The sequence below is a fragment of the Bos javanicus genome, chromosome 11, assembly GCF_032452875.1.
Source record: "Bos javanicus breed banteng chromosome 11, ARS-OSU_banteng_1.0, whole genome shotgun sequence".
NCBI classification, from domain to species: domain Eukaryota; kingdom Metazoa; phylum Chordata; class Mammalia; order Artiodactyla; family Bovidae; genus Bos; species Bos javanicus.
The window spans coordinates 62288221-62306334 of record NC_083878.1 but is presented as its reverse complement, the minus strand read 5'-3'; the positions used below and the strand labels follow the sequence as shown (position 1 = coordinate 62306334).

The 18114-nt window shown below is 37.5% G+C and overlaps 1 protein-coding gene across 7 annotated transcripts in view; it reads left to right on the top strand.

The window, feature by feature from the left end:
* Window positions 1–18114, top strand: part of VPS54 (VPS54 subunit of GARP complex) — a 158541-nt gene that overhangs the window by 79876 nt on the left and 60551 nt on the right. For 4 of the 7 annotated variants that reach the window (XR_009739446.1, XM_061432779.1, XM_061432777.1 and 1 more), the window contains exons 2-7: window positions 1936–2091; window positions 5450–5691; window positions 8296–8374; window positions 10929–10963; window positions 13024–13155; window positions 16351–16736. Coding sequence is in view for 6 of the 7 variants with exons in the window: in XM_061432779.1 (XP_061288763.1) it covers window positions 1956–2091; window positions 5450–5691; window positions 8296–8374; window positions 10929–10963; window positions 13024–13155; window positions 16351–16736 (1010 nt within the window). In the remaining variant the exon portion in view is untranslated. Of the gene's footprint in view, window positions 1–1935; window positions 2092–4595; window positions 5137–5449; window positions 5692–8295; window positions 8375–10928; window positions 10964–13023; window positions 13156–16350; window positions 16737–18114 lie in introns of those variants that run through there. The other 3 variants (XM_061432778.1, XM_061432782.1, XM_061432780.1) reach the window with 3 other exon arrangements.

Below are 18114 nucleotides of genomic sequence, written 5' to 3'. Positions count from 1 at the left end.
TGTTCAGTTCAGTTCAGTCACTCAGTTGTGTCTGACTCTTTGTGACCCCATGGACTGCAGCACACCAGGCTTCCCTGTCCATCACCAATTCCCGGAACCTACTCAAACTCATGTCCATTGCCTTGGTGATGCCATCCAACCATCTCATCCTCTGTCTTCCCCTTTTCCTCCTGCCTTCAATCTTTCCCAGCATCAGGGTCTTTTCCAATGAGTCAGCTCTTCGCATCAGGTAGCCAAAGTATTGGAGTTTCAGCTTCAGCATCAGTCCTTCCAGTGAACACCCAGGACTGATATCCTTTAAGATGGACTGGTTAGATCTCCTCGTAAAAGGGTATAAATGCAATGGGCCAGTGGTGCCTTTCAAATCAAGACCCTGATTAATTTCCCCAGATATTTTCATCATCGTATTCTTTTCCCCCTAAACTTCTAATGGCTCCTGTAGTCTGGCCATACTGTCTTTGTGTGTATGTGTAAATATGGTTTGCTTGTCAGTACTTTTGGTAGCATTTTTGTCAGCAAACAGCCAAGTCAGTTTCCGTACAGTCTTATGATTATTTCATGTCTCTCAACTTTTGTTCATGCTGTTTTTGCTTTCTGCTCAGGAATTTTGAGGAAATTATTTATCTCTGTTCTTTTCTTAGCAGCTTATTTCTACTAGTCTCAGTGAATAGTATAATTGAATGTGTTTCCTTTGTGTTAGCAGGACTGAAACAGGTATCCTGGAAAGTCTGGGATATGTAATTTTAAACTTACTATCAAACTACAGAGGAGTTAGAGTGGATAACTTTTTTGTCATCAGTCTTACCCTTATATCGCTGCTTCTTATAGCTTACTCTTATTTTTCTATTCACCACATTTCCTAAATTGACTTTGCAAAAAACTTGTTAAACCACATGTATCTTTGTAAACTACCTAGTCCTTCTGGGCCTTGCTATACTTATCTCTAGCACTGGGGAACTTAGACAAGGTGATCTCTTAAGTGCCTTTTCAAATAAAGGCTTCTGTTTATGTTCATTTATTTATTCCTTCATTAAAAATATTTATTGAATGCCTAGTGTTTGGTTGATATGATCAGCAATGTAAGAGTTTCTACTGTCTGATAATAAAGTAATACATATTCTTCATTATCCAGGTTATATATTACTTCATTTGTAAAGTCTTACCTGACATTGTAGCCTTTATTATGTTGTCTTGCCCACAAATTCTTTCTGTACTTGTTAAAAAGTGTAGACATAGATTAACTTGTGTTTTGTTTAGGGATTTGATTATTTTGATTACCTAATATAATTGGGAGTACCTTGAAGAATGATACTTTTATAAACATTTAATATAGTGCCTGTCACATAGTAATTGTAATCATAATGATAACTGACATTTGTGAACACTAACTTTGAGGTAGGCATTGTTTTAAGTGCTTTACATACATGTGTTCCTTTAATTCTTACAAAATGTTTATGAGATGAATGCTTTTCATCTCCATTTTTGCAGATGAAGTAAAGCATACAAAGGTTAAATAAATTTCCTCAAGGTTATATTGCTGGTAAATGAAGCTGGGATATGAGCTCAGTCAGATTTCAAAATTCCATGCATTTACCCATTTTGCTGTAATGCTGAATTATATACTTGTTGAATGAATGGACTGTTTTCAATTTTAATATATATTGGTTACAGTTTTGGTATCTAGTTTGACTTCAGATAAAAGGCTAAGGATATTGCACTTTGAGGAGAATACTTTTTAAACAAGGACCAATAACTTTCTTAGCAAACTAAATATAATGAATGACTCCCACAATTAATAGTATTCAAATTATGTGCTTACACCTTGATGGATTTTAAATAGTATGTTTTTGAAAGAAAATTTATGATGTGCATAATACTTTTAGGTGAATTATGATTTGTATTGTGTCTTGATTACTGTTTTTTGCTCATTTTCAGTTGAGTGGTGATTTTATGCAATGGCTTCAAGCCACAGTTCTTCACCAGTGCCTCAAGGAAGCAGCAGTGATGTTTTCTTTAAAAAAGAGGTAGACCCGACAAAACACATTCGACCTGTGCAGTCACTGCCAGATGTGTGTCCCAAGGAACCCACAGGTAATGCTTTTTTTTTTTTTAAGGAATTTTATTGAGAATTTGTGATAGTTAGATAGTTAGATTAGAATAGTTAGAATTAGAATTAGAATAGATTCCATCTACTTAAAAGAGTAAATGTGAAAACTAGGATGACATATAATTTGGAAATAAATTGATTGGGAAATTGGAATATAGTTCTTTTTATACGTTTCCATAAAATAAGTCACTTAGAGAAATTGAAAAACAAAATTGAAGATGAGGGTACAGATTGAAAGCTCTTCAGTTAAACATAGTACAGTCAATCCTCATTATTTGCAGAGTCTACATTTGCAAATTTATCTAATTCCTAAACCTTAATTGTACCCTCAAATCACTATTTGTGTCACTTTCGTGGTCATTTGTAGACATGCACAAAGGAGTGAAAATTTTGAATTGCCTGATGTACATGTTCCCACCTGAAATTGAACAAAGCAGCACTCTGCCTTCTTTCAGCTTTTAAGCTGTAGACACACGTCCCTTTTGTGGTCTGTTTAGTGCCACACTTTTTTGTATTTTTGCTGATGATTTTGCTGTTCAAAATGGTTTCCAAACATAGCACTGAAGTGCTTTCTAGTGTTTCTAAGCACTAGAGGGCTACATGAGGGAAATATGTTATGTAAGCTTTATTCAGGTATGGGTTATAGTGGTATTAGCCGTGAGTACAGCGCTAAAGACTGAACAATATTTATTAAATAAAGTGTCTTTAAACAGAAACACACACAAAATAAGATTATATGTTGATTGGATGATCAAAGTTCCAGAGATTTGTAGGAGCATAACCCAGTATTATGCATAACCTATATAGAGAAGTGAAGAAGAACTAAAGAGCCTCTTGATAAAAGTGAAAGAGGAGAGTGAAAAAGTTGGCTTAAAGCTCAACATTTAGAAAACAAAGACCATGGCATCTGATCCCATCAGTTCAGTTCAGTCAGTTCAGTTCAGTTGCTCAGTTGTGTCTGACTCTTTGCGACCCCATGAATTGCAGCACGCCAGGCCTCCCTGTCCATCACCAACTCCCGGAGTTCACTCAGACCCATGTCCATAGAGTCGGTGATGCCATCCAGCCATCTCATCCTCTGTCATCCCCTTCTCCTCCTGCCCCCAATCCCTCCCAGCATCAGAGTCTTTTCCAATGAGTCAACTCTTCACATGAGGTGGCCAAAGTATTGGAGTTTCAGCCTCAGTATCAGTCCTTCCAGTGAACACCCAGGACTGGTATCCTTTAGGATGGACTGGTTGGATCTCCTTGCAGTCCAAGGGACTCCCAAGAGTCTTCTCCAGCACCACAGTTCGAAAGCATCAATTCTTCGGTGCTCAGCTTTCTTCACAGTCCACCTCTCACGTCCATACATGACCACTGGAAAAACCATAGCCTTGACTAGACGGACTTTTGTTGGCAAAGTAATATCTCTGCTTTTTAATATGCTGTCTAGGTTGGTCATACCTTTCCTTCCAAGGAGTAAGCGTCTTTTAATTTCATGGCTGCAATCACCATCTGCAGTGATTTTGGAGCCCGAAAAAATAAAGTCTGACAATGTTTCCACTGTTTCCTCATCTATTTGCCATGAAGTGATGGGACCAGATGTCATGATCTTCATTTTCTGAATGTTGAGCTTTAAGCCAACTTTTTCACTCTCCTCTTTCACTGTCATCAAGAGGCTCTTTAGTTCCTCTTCACTTTCTGCCATAAGGGTGGTGTCATCTGCATATCTGAGGTTATTGATATTTCTCCCTACAATCTTGATTCCAGCTTGTGCTTCTTCCAGCCCAGTGTTTCTCATGATGTACTCTGCATAGAAGTTAAATAAGCAGGGTGACAGTATATAGCCTTGACGTACTCCTTTTCCTATTTGGAACTAGTCTGTTGTTCCATGTTCAGTTCTAACTGTTGCTTCCTGACCTGCATACAAATTTCTCAAGAGGCAGATCAGGTGGTCTGGTATTCCCATCTCTTTCAGAATTTTCTACAGTTTATTGTGATCCATACAGTCAAAGTCTTTGGCATAGTCAATAAAGCAGAAATAGATGTTTTTCTGGAACTCTCTTGCTTTTTCGATGATCCAGCGGATGTTGGCTATTTGATCTCTGGTTCCTATGCCTTTTCTAAAACCAGCATGAACATCTGGAAGTTCATGGTTCATGGCAAATAGATGGGGAAACAGTGGAAACAGTGGCTGAGTTTATTTTGGGGGGCTCCAAAATCATTGCAGATGGTGACTGCAGCCATGAAATTAAAAGACGCTTACTCCTTGGAAGAAAAGTTATGACCAACCCAGGCAGCATATAAAAAGCGAGACATTACTTTGCCAACAAAGGTCTATCTAGTCAAGGCTATGGTTTTTCCAGTGGTCATGTATGGATGTGAGAGTTGGACTGTGAAGAAAGCTGAGCGCCGAAGAATTGATGCTTTTGAACTGTGGTGTTGGAGAAGACTCTTGGGAGTCCCTTGGACTGCAAGGAGATCCAACCAGTCCATCCTAAAGGAGACCAGTCCTGAATATTCATTGGAAGGACTGGTGTTGAAGCTGAAACTCCAGTACTTTGGCCACCTGATGCGAAGAGCTGACTCATTTGAACAGACCCTAATGCTGGGAAAGATTGAAGGCGAGAGGAGAAGGGGACAACAGAAGATGAGATGGTTGGATGGCATCACTGACTCAATGGACATGAGTTTGAGTAGAATGGGAGTTGGTGATGGACAGGGAGGCCTGGTGTGCTGCAGTCCATGGGGTCACAAAGAGTCAGACACGACTGAGTGCCTGAACTGAACTGTGTATTTCCCATGGGAGCAAAGGTTCATTGTTTGCTTATTATATGTTCTAGTGACTTTATAGAACAAACCGAGTAATGAGAACCAACTGCATGTTTTTCTTTCCTCTATGGTTAATGTTACAGCAGCATTTCAGTTATCTAATTATAAGCTGCAAAAAAGGATATTGGAACCTGGTCTGCCATAAAACAATAGAAAAATATGCCTACCCATGAAAAAATCTGGAGTAATAAAGAACAGAAGATATACAGTAGAAGGTAGAAGAGTTTTGATGTTGAAAAAAAAGTTTTTGAGAAAAGATAAATTTCCTGTATTGTACATTAAGGAAAGAGATTAATGAAAGACTTTCTTCACCCCACTGTTCAATTATAACCCTCAAATTTTGTATATCCTTTATCTTGTACATATTTTTCCTCCCCTTTGGCAGTTGATATTGAAAGCTGAAGGTTAAGACAATTGTTATGGGAGGGAAAGTTTAATTGCTTTGTATAATCTAAACATCTTTTTTTCTAGAATGTACTTTCAAACATAAAACTTACTTTACAAAGTTCTCTTGTTTACTTTTTGCAGGTGATTCAAGTAGTTTATGTGTTGCCCCATCTCTAGTTACAGATCAACATAGATGGACTATATATCATTCCAAAGTAAATCTCCCAGCAGCATTAAATGATCCTAGATTAGCAAAAAGAGAATCTGACTTCTTCACAAAAACATGGGGATTGGACTTTGTGGACACTGAAGTCATACCTTCATTCTACCTCCCACAGATCAGCAAGGAACATTTTACAGTGTATCAACAGGAAATCTCTCAGGTAATATCTAATCTTTAAGTAATTGGTCAAAAGTGAAACGTTTCTTGTTTGATTTATTCTGCCAGTTGTGAGGTAGTATCTCATTGTGGTTTTAATTTGCTTTTCCCTGATGATTACTGATGGTGAACATCTTTTCATGTGTCTGTTGACCATTTGTATGTCTTCTAAACATGGCTCCTGTGGGGTTGTGACTCAGCCAGTGGCTGTGGGCCTACTAGAGGGATGGGGCTGAGTCCCCATGTGGCTGTCTGCTCAGCCTGGGGTGGGCTCAGGGCTGGGTGCCCAGTACTAATAGACTAGAGGGAGGGTTCCAAAACGGTGCTTACCAGCACTGGTGTCATTGCAGTACAGCATGCTCCCAAAATGTCTGCTCCCATTATCTCCATTCCCTAGAGGCATCCCAGTTGCCTCCTGCCTCTTTCAGGTTTATCCAGTGACTTTCGAGCAAGCTCCTTTCAGATAGCTGTCTATGGCTAGGTCTCAGAGCATATGAGATTTTGTAAACAGCCTTTCAGAGCAGAGTCTCTGTTTCCTATAGCTCTCCAGCTGTCCTGAACATAAGATCCTCTAGTTTTTAAAGTCACACATTCTGGAGGCTCATCTTCCCTGTGCAGGACCCTGGACTGGGGAACCTGAAGTGGGGTTCAGACCCCTTGCTCCTTGGGGAGGACCTGTGTGATTGTGATATTTCTCCCATTTTTGGGTCCCTGACCTACAGGTATGGGTCATACTTTCACCTCTCCTACCTGTGTTGTTGTGGTTTCTTTTCTGTGTCTTTATATTGTGAAAAATCTTTTCTGCTATTCTTCAGGTTCTCATTAATAGTTACTCTGTAAATAATTGTAATTGTGGTGTGTCTGTGGGAGGAGGTGAGTTCAGATTCTACTTCCCCATCTTGGCCACCTCCACTAGTGGTTTTAAATGGTAAATTTTTTGTTATGTATATTTCACCACAAAAGAAATAGACAAGGGATCTGAACAGGCATTTCACCAAAGAAGAGATGCAGATGGCTAGTAAGCATATGACGGAGAAGGCAATGGCACCCCACTCCAGTACTCTTGCCTGGAAAATCCTATGGATGGAGGAGCCTGGTAGGCTGCAGTCCGTGGGGTCGCTAAGTGTCGGACACGACTGAGTGACTTGACTTTCACTTTTCACTTTCCTGCATTGGAGAAGGAAATGGCAACCCACTCCAGTGTTCTTGCCTGGAGAATCCCAGGGACAGCAGAGCTTGGTGGGCTGCCGTCTATGGGGTTACACAGAGTCGGACATGACTGAAGCAACTTAGCAGCAGTAAGTATATGATGGAGAAGGCAATGGCACCCCACTCCAGTACTCTCGCCTGGAAAATCCTATGGATGGAGGAGCCTGGTGGGCTGCAGTCCATGGGGTCGCTGAGAGTCGGACAGGACTGAGCGACTTCACTTTCACTTTTCACTTTCATGCATTGGAGAAGGAAATGGCAACCCACTCCAGTGTTCTTACCTGGAGAATCCCAGGGATGGGGGAGCCTGGTGGGCTGCCGTCTCTGGGGTCACACAGAGTCGGACACGACTGAAGCGACTTAGCAACAGCAGCAGCAGTAAGCATATGAAAAGTTGTCCAATATCATCTGTCAGTCAGGAACTGCAAATTAAAATGAGGTGCCATTACATGTCTTTTAGAATGATGAAAATCCAAAAAGCTGTCAAGACCAAAAGCTGGCAAAGATGTGACTAATAGGAACTCTTATTCATTGTACGTAGGAATGTAAAATGGTACAGCCACTTTGGAAGATAGTTCTAGAATACTGCCATCAGAATTCTGAATATTACTAACCCAGCATTATTTTTCCTTACCACATTGCACTTTCCCATATGTCCTATGTATGGTATTTGAAAGATAACAGTGTTAGTGGTCATCTAATCTGAAATCAGAGTGGAGTTTCTTTCTGACTTTTTTTTTTGGATTCAGAGGATGTATTAACTAATAATCTGTCTTTCTATTTTGGGTGTATAGGTTTAAAATTTTTCTTCCTTATTTTGAAAAAGTTGCTTAAAAAAAATTTGTCTGTGTTGGGTCTTCGTTGCAGCATTCGGGATCTTCCTTTGCAGTACATGGATGCTTCAGGGAGGCATGCAGGCTTGAGCTTCTCTTTAGTTGTGGGTGGGTGCCAGTGTGAGGGTTTTAGTAGTTGCAGCTCACAGGCTTAGGTGCTCCAAGGCACATGGGATTTTAGTTCCTCCACAGGGATTGAACCCATATCCCCCTGTGTTAGAAGGCAGATTCTTAACCATTAGTCCACCTGGGAAGTACCCCCATTGATTTCTGTTATAAAAATAAGGGTTTTTTTAATTGACTTTTCCACTTCATTCCAAATTTATGGAGATTTTGCTGTAACTGTATAAAATGGGTAAGTATATAGACATTCATGCATCTAAGTGATATTTGGTTTATTAAGCATACTTGTTACTTGTATTTAAGTTCAAGAGGCTAGTGATATCATATTAGAAAATTTTAGAACTTATTTGGTATATCCTGATATTCTGTTGTTAAATATTTTAATGCTCTGAATACTCATATTGCCACATAGCATTGATAATATTTATTTGTCTTCTAAATAGAGAGAAAAGATTCATGAGAGATGCAAGAATATTTGTCCTCCTAAAGATACCTTTGACAGAACTCTCTTACATACTCATGGTAAGAATATTTGCTGTTTGTAGCATAGCATAAATATTAATGAACAGAATCTTAATTTGGGGACCTTATTAACTGTAATATCTAATTTTTATTTCTAGCGAAATTTCTATAGCCTACAATCATAATCTTTTGTAAAACTGTTAAAAAGAAAAATCATGGATCTGATGGTAGTGTTATCCTTCAGTTCAACAAATACTTTTTTAATATTCAGGTACTTTGTACTTTGCTTGTTGCCTAAAAATACAGGAATAAGAAATAGTCCCTATCCTCATGAAGCTGATGGTTTCCTGAACAAGGTTAAACAAACCAATTGCAGCACTGTATATTGAACAATAAGTTCAGCATGGTAATATTGTAAAGAGTTCCTAACTTAGGTTTATGAAAACTCCTAGTTAATGAGGATTGTCTGTGTTTTAAACTATCAAGAAATATTTATGTGGAAAAAGGCATTCCAGGAAAGGAAACAGTTTATGCAAAGTCTTAGCATATTCTAGACTTGCAAGAACTTAGTATGCTGGCTCTACTATGAACCAGAAATGAGCTGAAGAAGTAGGTAGGAGTCAGATCATGAAGAGCCTTGTGTATCATGCTAAGGAATTTTTCTTTTCTAAAAGTAGTGTAGAGCTCCAAAATATTTTAAATCAGACATGCTCAGAGTTATGATTATTCATTTCACTGTAAAAACAGTTGTGGATAGTAAATTTATAGATGATAAAACTGGAGGCAAGAAGAAAGTTGAAGGCTATTGCCATAATACAACTGAGGAATCATGTGTCCCTAATAGCAGTTATAATGAAGATGGAGAAAAAATTAGATCTTTAAGATATGCCTCAGAAATGGATACACAAGTTTTGGTTGTCAATCGTTCGTTAGTAATGGAGCAAGATGGTTAAAGATGATTCCCAGATTTTTTACTTGGACAGCTGGCCAGGTGAGAGGTACAGTTTGGTGAGAGAGGTGATATTGGAAGAGCAGGAATTCTGGAGGAGATGGAGGGTGGTTTAATTGAAGTTTTGCAGAGAAGGAGAAGTCTGTTATTTAACCCGAAGCTCAGGAAAGAGATCTAGGCTGGAGATACCAAGTATAATAGATGTTATCATAGACCACATGCTGGCCAATAGCATGGTAGCTGAATCCAAGGGCCTAGGTGGGATCACCTAGGAAGATGTGAGTAGTAAGGAGAAAAGAATGATAGAACAGAAAGCTGTCACATTTAAATGGCAGTAGAAGATGAGGTACTTGGAGACTAAAAAGTAGTAGTCAGAGAGTAGGAGAGTCAACCAAGAGAGAGTTCCACCTTAGAAATAAAAAGTAGCTAGAATTTCAAAGAAATGTGAATGATTAGTCCACAGTGTCAGAATACTTCAGGGATAGAGCAAGTTGGCACAATGAGAAGTCTCTATGGATTTGGCGATTTGGGAGATCTTAGGGAGAACATTTAGACTGAAGTAGTGGTTTCACTTTTCACTTTCATGCATTGGAGAAGGAAATGGCAACCCACTCCAGTGTTCTTGCCTGGAGAATCCCAGGGACGGGGAGCCTGGTGGGCTGCCGTCTATGGGGTCACACAGAGTCGGACACGACTGAAGCAACGCAGCAGCAGCAGCAGTAGTTACAGAAATGTCAATAGTGTGTGCTAAAGGAGCAAGTATAAAAGTAAGAAGGGGAGACTGCCAGTATGAATGTGACTTGAAGATCTGAGATGTAAAGTTTTGACTAGAGGGAACAGAATCCTTCTAGTTTGTTTCTATTAGTAGTTGTGGTAGAAGGATGTTTTTGCAAGGCCAGGATTAGATGAGGCAAGAGAGGTATTTGCATAATCCTGAGGGTGAGTGCTTCCTGAAATTTGCACCTGAGATTCTCCTTTGCCTTAGTCTACACTAGGCCCTGAGTTTTATCTTTCTTCATCATCATCATCATTTTTTTTTTTTTTTTTTGATGGAAGAGAACTGAGCATGTTTGTATGGTAAGAGGAAAGGCCTTCTAAAAGGTTGCAAGTATGGAGAGGCAGGGTAGTTGATGAAGTGAACTCAGAGAAGAGGCAGGAGAGGATGGAGTCTAAGTACAGAAAGCTGAGTTTGGAAAGGAGGGTGCCTTGTCTTGAGATCTGATTAGAAGACGAAGATGAAGGAGGTTCATTTTCAAGAAGCTTGTAGATGATACAAATTAAGATGTCTAAGAAGAAAACTAATATGGTATTAAAAAAAACTTTGATCAAAGAAATTCTGGATGGGATGGTAGATATTTTGAACAATAAAAATAGTATTTCTGTAAGATAGTACCAAGCTTTCTGTGTCCATTTTAAAAAGATTTGAAACGTATTTAGTTGTTTTATTGCTACTATACAATTGATAAAAATTATTTGAAACATGTCTTATTCAGCACTTTGCCTACTACTAGACATAAGGAGGTGTTTATTTATTGAAGAAAGAAACTTAAGTGGTTATTTAGTTGTGACCTAGTATAGTGTTGAATCTGTCAAAATATATTTTATGGAAATAAAGTGAAAACAAGTTTTAAAAAATCATATTTTTCCTTTTCTTTTTAAAAATAGATAAATCCAGGACAGATCTGGAGCAAGTACCTAAGGTAACAAAGCCTGAAAAATGAGAATACAGCTTTTTAATATTTGATCTTTAATTTTGTCTTGAAAGAAACTTTCACTGGGCTGTTTTCTGATGCTTTGACCACTTTGATTTTTCTGGGACTTTATTGCATCACTTTTATTTGCTCTGTTTTGCATTATCAGTCTCTTCTTTATCACCAAAAACTACAAGTATATTTAAATCTCGTCATTAAAAAAAAAATTTGATCTTATTGCATCCTCAGTTGCTCAGTCATATCTGACTCTTTGCAACCCCGTGGACTGTAGCCTGCCATGTTCCTCTGTCTGTGGAATTTTTCAGGCAAGAATACTGGAGCAGGTTGCCATTTCCTCTTCCAGGGGATCTTCCAACCCAGAGACTGAACCCGCATCTCCTGCATCTCCTTCATTGGCAGGCCAATTCTTTACCACTGAGCCACCTGGGAAGCCCCCACTGATCTTATTACCCCACCAAATTATTAGAGATATTTTCTTTGTATGAAAATTTGTGTAGAGGCATGTAATAGATGAATGTGTTTTTGTTTTCTGGGGAAAGAGTCCATTGCATTCGTTAGATTCTCAGAGGTCTGTATTGCTTTTTAGGGTGAGAAGAGACAGAAAGATGAAAGAAACAGGAAAGGGCAGTCATGTTTAAAGTTCTTTGATTTCTACAAAACAAAATTCAAACTCTGTAATTTAAGGCCCTTAATTATTCATTTCCATCATAGTCATACTCTTAACTTTTGCCTACTAATCTTAGACATTCTTTATTTTTTCTTTTTTACACATTTTTTACTTCAGACTTTTTGCTGGCTTCATGCTTTATTTGCACTGTTCCTTTAGCCTGAAAGACTTTTACCTCTTCATATCTTATCTTGTATAGTTTCTTGCTTAAATGGCAACTTGTATGAATACATTTCCCCCCAAGTGAAGATCATTGGACCCTTTGCCAAACTCTCATAGCATTTTATCTAGATCCCTACTGTCCCTTTTAAGACATTTGTCACTCTTTTCCTTATAAAATATTTATGTATATGTTTTATCACATCTTTGTGGTGAAAGATCCTTGAGATTAGGATCTCTGTAATAATTTAGCTTTGTTTCCACCTTAGTGCCTAGCATAAGAATAAATCATCATAAACATGTATTGAATTAATCAATCCTTTTAGTTATACTAGAGGGATTAGAAAATATACTCATGTCCCTAGTTAGATTTCCCAATCATCAGTTAGTTCAGTTCAGTTGCTCAGTCATGTCCGACTCTTTGTGACCCCATGGACTATACAGTCCATGGAATTCTCTAGACCAGAATACTGGAGTGGGTAGCCTTTCCCTTCTCCAGGGGATCTTCCCAACACAGGGATGAAACCCAGGTCTCCTGCATTGCAGGTGGATTCTTTACCAGCTGAACTGTAAGGTAAGCTCCTTGTGTTTAGAGATGGGGTTAAATAAATAAATTTTGTAAAGTATGAGGTAAATAAAGCTCTTTATACCTTTCTAAGAGAGTTTGGTCTGTCAGTCATGGGAATTCACTGAGAAATTTAAAAAGAGAACTTGATTATAATAGTTACAGTTGCATTTTAATGGTATGTCTGACGGTAGTATAAAGCATGGATTAGGGAAGGATATCGGTAAGTAGCCATTTGCTGTAATCCAGAGATAGATTTTTATATACATAGCTTGTTATGGCAACCCACTCCAGTACTCTTGCCTGGAAAATCCCATGGATGGAGGAGCCTGGTAGGCTGCAGTCCATGGGGTCACTAACAGTTGGATATGACTGAGCAACTTCACTTTCACTTTTCACTTTCATGCATTGGAGGAGGAAATGGCAACCCACTCCAGTGTTCTTGCCTGGAAAATCCCAGGGACGGCGGGGCCTGGTGGGCTGCCGTCTATGGGATCGCACAGAGTCAGACACGACTGAAGCAACTTAGCAGCAGCAGCTTGTTATCACTTCCTTTTTCTGTATATGTCTGAGATTCAAGTTAATTATTTTAATGAAGGGGATATTAGATGTAAAGAAAATGTTTATCTAATTGAGGGAAATGCATTTTTTTATTAGATTTTTATGAAACCAGATTTTGCCTTGGACGATTCCTTAACTTTTAATTCAGTTTTACCATGGTCTCATTTTAATACTGCTGGTGGAAAAGGAAATCGTGATGCAGCTTCCTCAAAGTTGCTACAAGAAAAGGTAATTTTTATTTTTTCCATGTAGAAAACTATTTTAATCAAATGATACAATTGGGTTAGCCAAAAAATTCATTCAGATTTTTTGTGATATCATACAGAAAAACCTGAATGAACATTTTGGCCAACCCAATATTTGTGTGTGTTCATAATTAGTTATTTAGTAAGCACTAATTCCTTTAATTTCATCCTTATTGTTACTGATAATTTGAACCCTTTAAATCTTAACTGATAAAGTAACAGTATTTTGTTTCAATACAATACCAGTTGTTCTGTTGAAAAGGAAAAGCTTATTGTCTGAGTGCTTCTTATCCAAATCAGCAGTTGACAGAAATTCAGATGAAAGGATGTAGTAGATAATGCAATTAATTGTTTTACATTTATTCCAAACAATATATTGGCTAATTTTATATTCTTTATGATTTAAATCACAGAAAATGAACTTTTCCTAAGAAACTGTTTTTCCTCCTTTACACATAGTAATGATGATTCTTTTGAAGCAAAAATATCATAGTTAAAAATTACAGTGTTCATTTAGCTTTGCAAAGCTTTGCAAAGCCTAGCCTTTTGCATGTCTGCAGTTTTTCAAAATCTTATATATAATGTTCTATATTTCAGAAGTCAACACCTGAAAGTCATTTAAAATGTAAAACTTTAAACAGAACTCACATATCAAGACTCTTGTAAAACTGGAATAGGAAGTAAAGACCTTTGATCTCTGTTCTTTCCTAGCACTCAAGTTTAGAACATTGCTGAAACTGACTGTGGTTCCTAAACTGAGATGAAGCATTCCATTGTAGTCTAATGACAGCTCTTGGCAGTCTGAAAGCTTGTCTCATGTGGGTTATTCAATAAGTTGGGTCTAGTCCTCTTCAACTGAAGAAAGGGCGACTTAGGAAAGGAGAAGAAATGTGAGGAAAGAATTATGAGTATGCCTTCCCCATAGTTGAAAACGAGTTCCCTTTTTTTTTTTTTTGGCAACATTTTCATCTATGAAGGTTTTCCTTGAGTAAAAATAAATTCATAAATCTTAGGAAAAGGATAGATTTATGGACATAGACTCAGTCCCAGACTGCTTTTTTACATTCCAAGTATATCCCGTTGTATACCTTAAAAGAGAAAAACAACAGAAGCCAATAAAAATTTCATCAATCTATACAAATGCTTTTATGAATACTTTAAAAAATTGTTCCCTTTATAGAATTTTTAATAGGAAATGAATTATGAAAATATTATGTCTTTGAAAAGAATATATCAATGGAATATTGATAAATTGCAAAAATCTTTGAAACTCAAATGAAATACTTTTCTTATGCTAAATGTTAAGAGTGACTAATGGTTTTTTTTTTTTTTTTTGGTAAGTTGCAAAATCAGCTTTGTTACTTTTACATTTTGTTTCCTTCTCATTCTGCTCTATTCTTAGAAAAGGAATGGAAAACAGGATTCGAAGACAGGATTCAAACTTACTATATGATTGATGACAGTTGTTTTATCTTGCTAGTTTTAAAGAGGGGATGCTAGCAAGGATTAGAGAAATTTATATCTTATCGTAGTGCTGCTATCCAAAGTTGTGTTCTGCGATGAGATTAACGAGTTCGGTTTAGAATGTAAATCATTGTACTGTTTCCTTCATTAAGAAAGTCTTTCCATGAAAAATTCTAGCAAAGTTCCTCTTTTCGTCTTGGACCTCTTGAACAGTTCACAAACTGGCAGCAGCATATGGACTGCATTTCGAGTAGCACTGTCTTAAAGGAGTTACTCGTTCTCCGTTTTCTGAAAATTGAGTTACTTTAGCTTGTGATGTAACTAAGTACTTTCATCTCCTTATTGCTTTTTAGGTAAATAAATGAGCAGTCATTGAGGATAAAAAGAACAACAGCGAAAGAGTATAAATGCAAGAGATTTAAACTATAAAAGAATGTCTTGTTTGTAATCTATTTATTAATATATTATTGAAGGAGCCTTATTGAAGATATGCATCATCCTGCATAGTTTTAAGGAAACAAGCTTGGTGACCAAATAACTCTTAGTTTTATGAGTCCTAAATGTAGAAAGCCCATTAACCCTTTAACACTGTGAATTCTGAGATGTTCAGAGATAATTCTTGAAGTTTGAGCTATGGGTTGAAGACTCTAAAAGTAAAAAAGTGAGAGACAAATAGAAAGATAATATAGCCAAAAAAAGACATATGCAGTTTTGAAGGAAGAAAAGACAATTCAAATTTTAGGACTCCATATTTGAAATTAGAAAGCATTTTTAATATATGTTACTCTCGGAATTAATTTTGATAGTGTTACTGATAAACTATATATGAATTAATTGTTTCAGGCTTCTATCAGTCATTTAAGAGGAAAGCACATTGGAAATAACGTGGATTTTATGAATTGATAAAAGAATAATTGCTGAAATGTAAAATAAACAGCCCTGGGGGAGAAAAAGATCCAAATAAATTCTGGTACATTCTACAATTAGTGACTTGATCACCAATCTGTCTTTCATGAATTCTGTAGTGTTTTGAGGCAGCATGGTGCAGTAGAAAGAACTTCAGTTTTTGAGTTAGACAAACCTGAACTCAAATTTCAGTTTTTCTGCTTACTAATTATATGGCTTTATTCAAGTAATTTAAAGTTTCTAAGCCTTAGTATCTTCATCTGTAAAAGAAAATAATAATAAAACCTGTATTCTAAGACTGTTGAAATTAGTAAATTATATATATATATATATATATAAAATACCAGTTCCTGATACATAGAAGGAAGAAGTCAATAAATAATAACCTATAATTATCTTTCAGTCAGATAAATGACTTGATATTGGTGATAATGATGATGTGTAGAGGTTAAGAAAATCAATATTCTCTCTCTCTCAGATCTTAGAACTTCTGAAACTAGCTTATACTCTGAGGTGACGGTGGGGTACTTTTACTTTCTAGAAAGTAGTTGGTGTTTGGAGGGCAGTAGTGGCAGGAGCAGAGGAAGAAGGTAAATCACCTACTGTGATTTTGTCTTACATTTATTAATCTTTGGGCTCTACCTTTCATCACCTTTCTATTTTGTGTGCCTAATAGCAAGCATCATATAATCTAATGGTTCACACAATGGGATTTAAAATACATGTAGAAATATTGTATCATTTTCAGAAAACATTTGGATAGTTAAAATATACTTATAACTCTGATTTTTTTTTCTTTCCTCTTAAGCTGAGCCATTATCTGGATATTGTGGAAGTAAACATTGCTCACCAGATCTCTTTACGTTCAGAAGCATTTTTTCATGCAATGACCTCTCAACACGAATTGCAGGACTACCTCAAGAAAACTTCCCAGGCTGTAAAAATGCTTCGAGATAAAATTGCACAGATTGATAAAGTAATGTGTGAAGGATCACTACACATTTTAAGACTGGCACTTACCAGAAATAATTGTGTTAAAGTATACAATAAACTGAAGTTAATGGCCACTGTACACCAGACTCAGCCTACAGTACAGGTGTTGTTATCTACTTCTGAATTTGTTGGAGCATTGGACTTAATAGCAACAACACAAGAGGTTCTACAGCAAGAACTTCAGGGCATTCATAGCTTCCGGTATGTCCATTAAGTAAGCCATTAGAAATAGTGTTAAATTTTCAAAGGATAAATTTTAGTGTGTAATGAAAACTGAAAAAGTATGAGTGTATTTAGAATTACATGGGTATTTTTTTCTTCTAGATTGACCTGTTTAATATTATCATTCTAAAATTTTAGTCTTACCCTAAAATCATAAGGACCAATATTTACACAGATATTTGGATCAGTTCCGTTTAGTTGCTCAGTCGTGTCCAACTCTTTGCGACCCCATGAACCGCAGCACGCCAGGCCTCCCTGTTCATCACCAACTCCCAGAGTTTACCCAAACTCATGTCCATTGAGTTGGTGATGCCATCCAACCATCTCATCCTCTGTTGTCCCCTTCTCCTCCCGCCTTCAATCTTTCCCAACATCAGGGTCTTTTCAAATGAGGCAGCTCTTCACATCAGGTGGCCAAAATATTGGAGTTTCATCTTCAACATCAGTCCTTCCAATGAACACCCAGGACTGATTTCCTTAAGGATGGACTGGTTGGATCTCCTTGCAGTCCAAGGGACTCTCAAGAGTCTTCTCCAATACCACAGTTCAAAAGCATCAATTCTTCGGCACTCAGGTTTCTTTATAGTCCAACTCTCACATCCATACATGACTACTGGAAAACCATAGCCTGGACTAGATGGATCATTGTTGGCAAAGTAATGTCTCTGCTTTTTAATATGCTGTCTAGGTTGGTCATAACTTTTCTTCCAAGGAGTAAACATCTTTTAATTCCATGGCTGCAGTCAGCATCTGCAGTGATTTTGGAGCCCAAAAAAATAAGTCGGCCACTATTTCCACTGTTTCCCTATCTATTTGCCATGAAGTGAAGGGACCGGATGTCATGATCTTAGTTTTCTGAATGTTGAGCTTTAAGCCAACTTTTTCACTCTCCACTTTCACTTTCATCAAGAGGCTCTTTAGTTCCTCTTCACTTTCTGCCGTAAGTGTAGTGTCATCTGCATATCTGAGGTTATTGATATTTCTCTCGGCAGTCTTGATTCCAGCTTGTGCTTCATCCAGCCCAGCGTTTCTCATGATGTACTCTGCATATAAGTTAAATCAGCAGGGTGACAATATACAGCCTTGACGTACTCCTTTTCCTATTTGGAACCAGTCTGTTGTTCCATGTCAAGTTCTAACTGTTGCTTCCTGACCTACATCCAGATTTCTCAAGAGGCAGGTCAGGTGGTCTGATGAACAATGGCTGGAGGTTTGTGACATTGTACAGGAGATAGGAATCAAGACCATCCCCAAGAAAAAAAAATGCAAAAAAGCAAAATGGCTGTTTGAGGAGGCCTTGCAAATAGCTGTGAAAAGAAGACAAGCAAAAAGCAAAGGAGAAAAGGAAAGATATGCC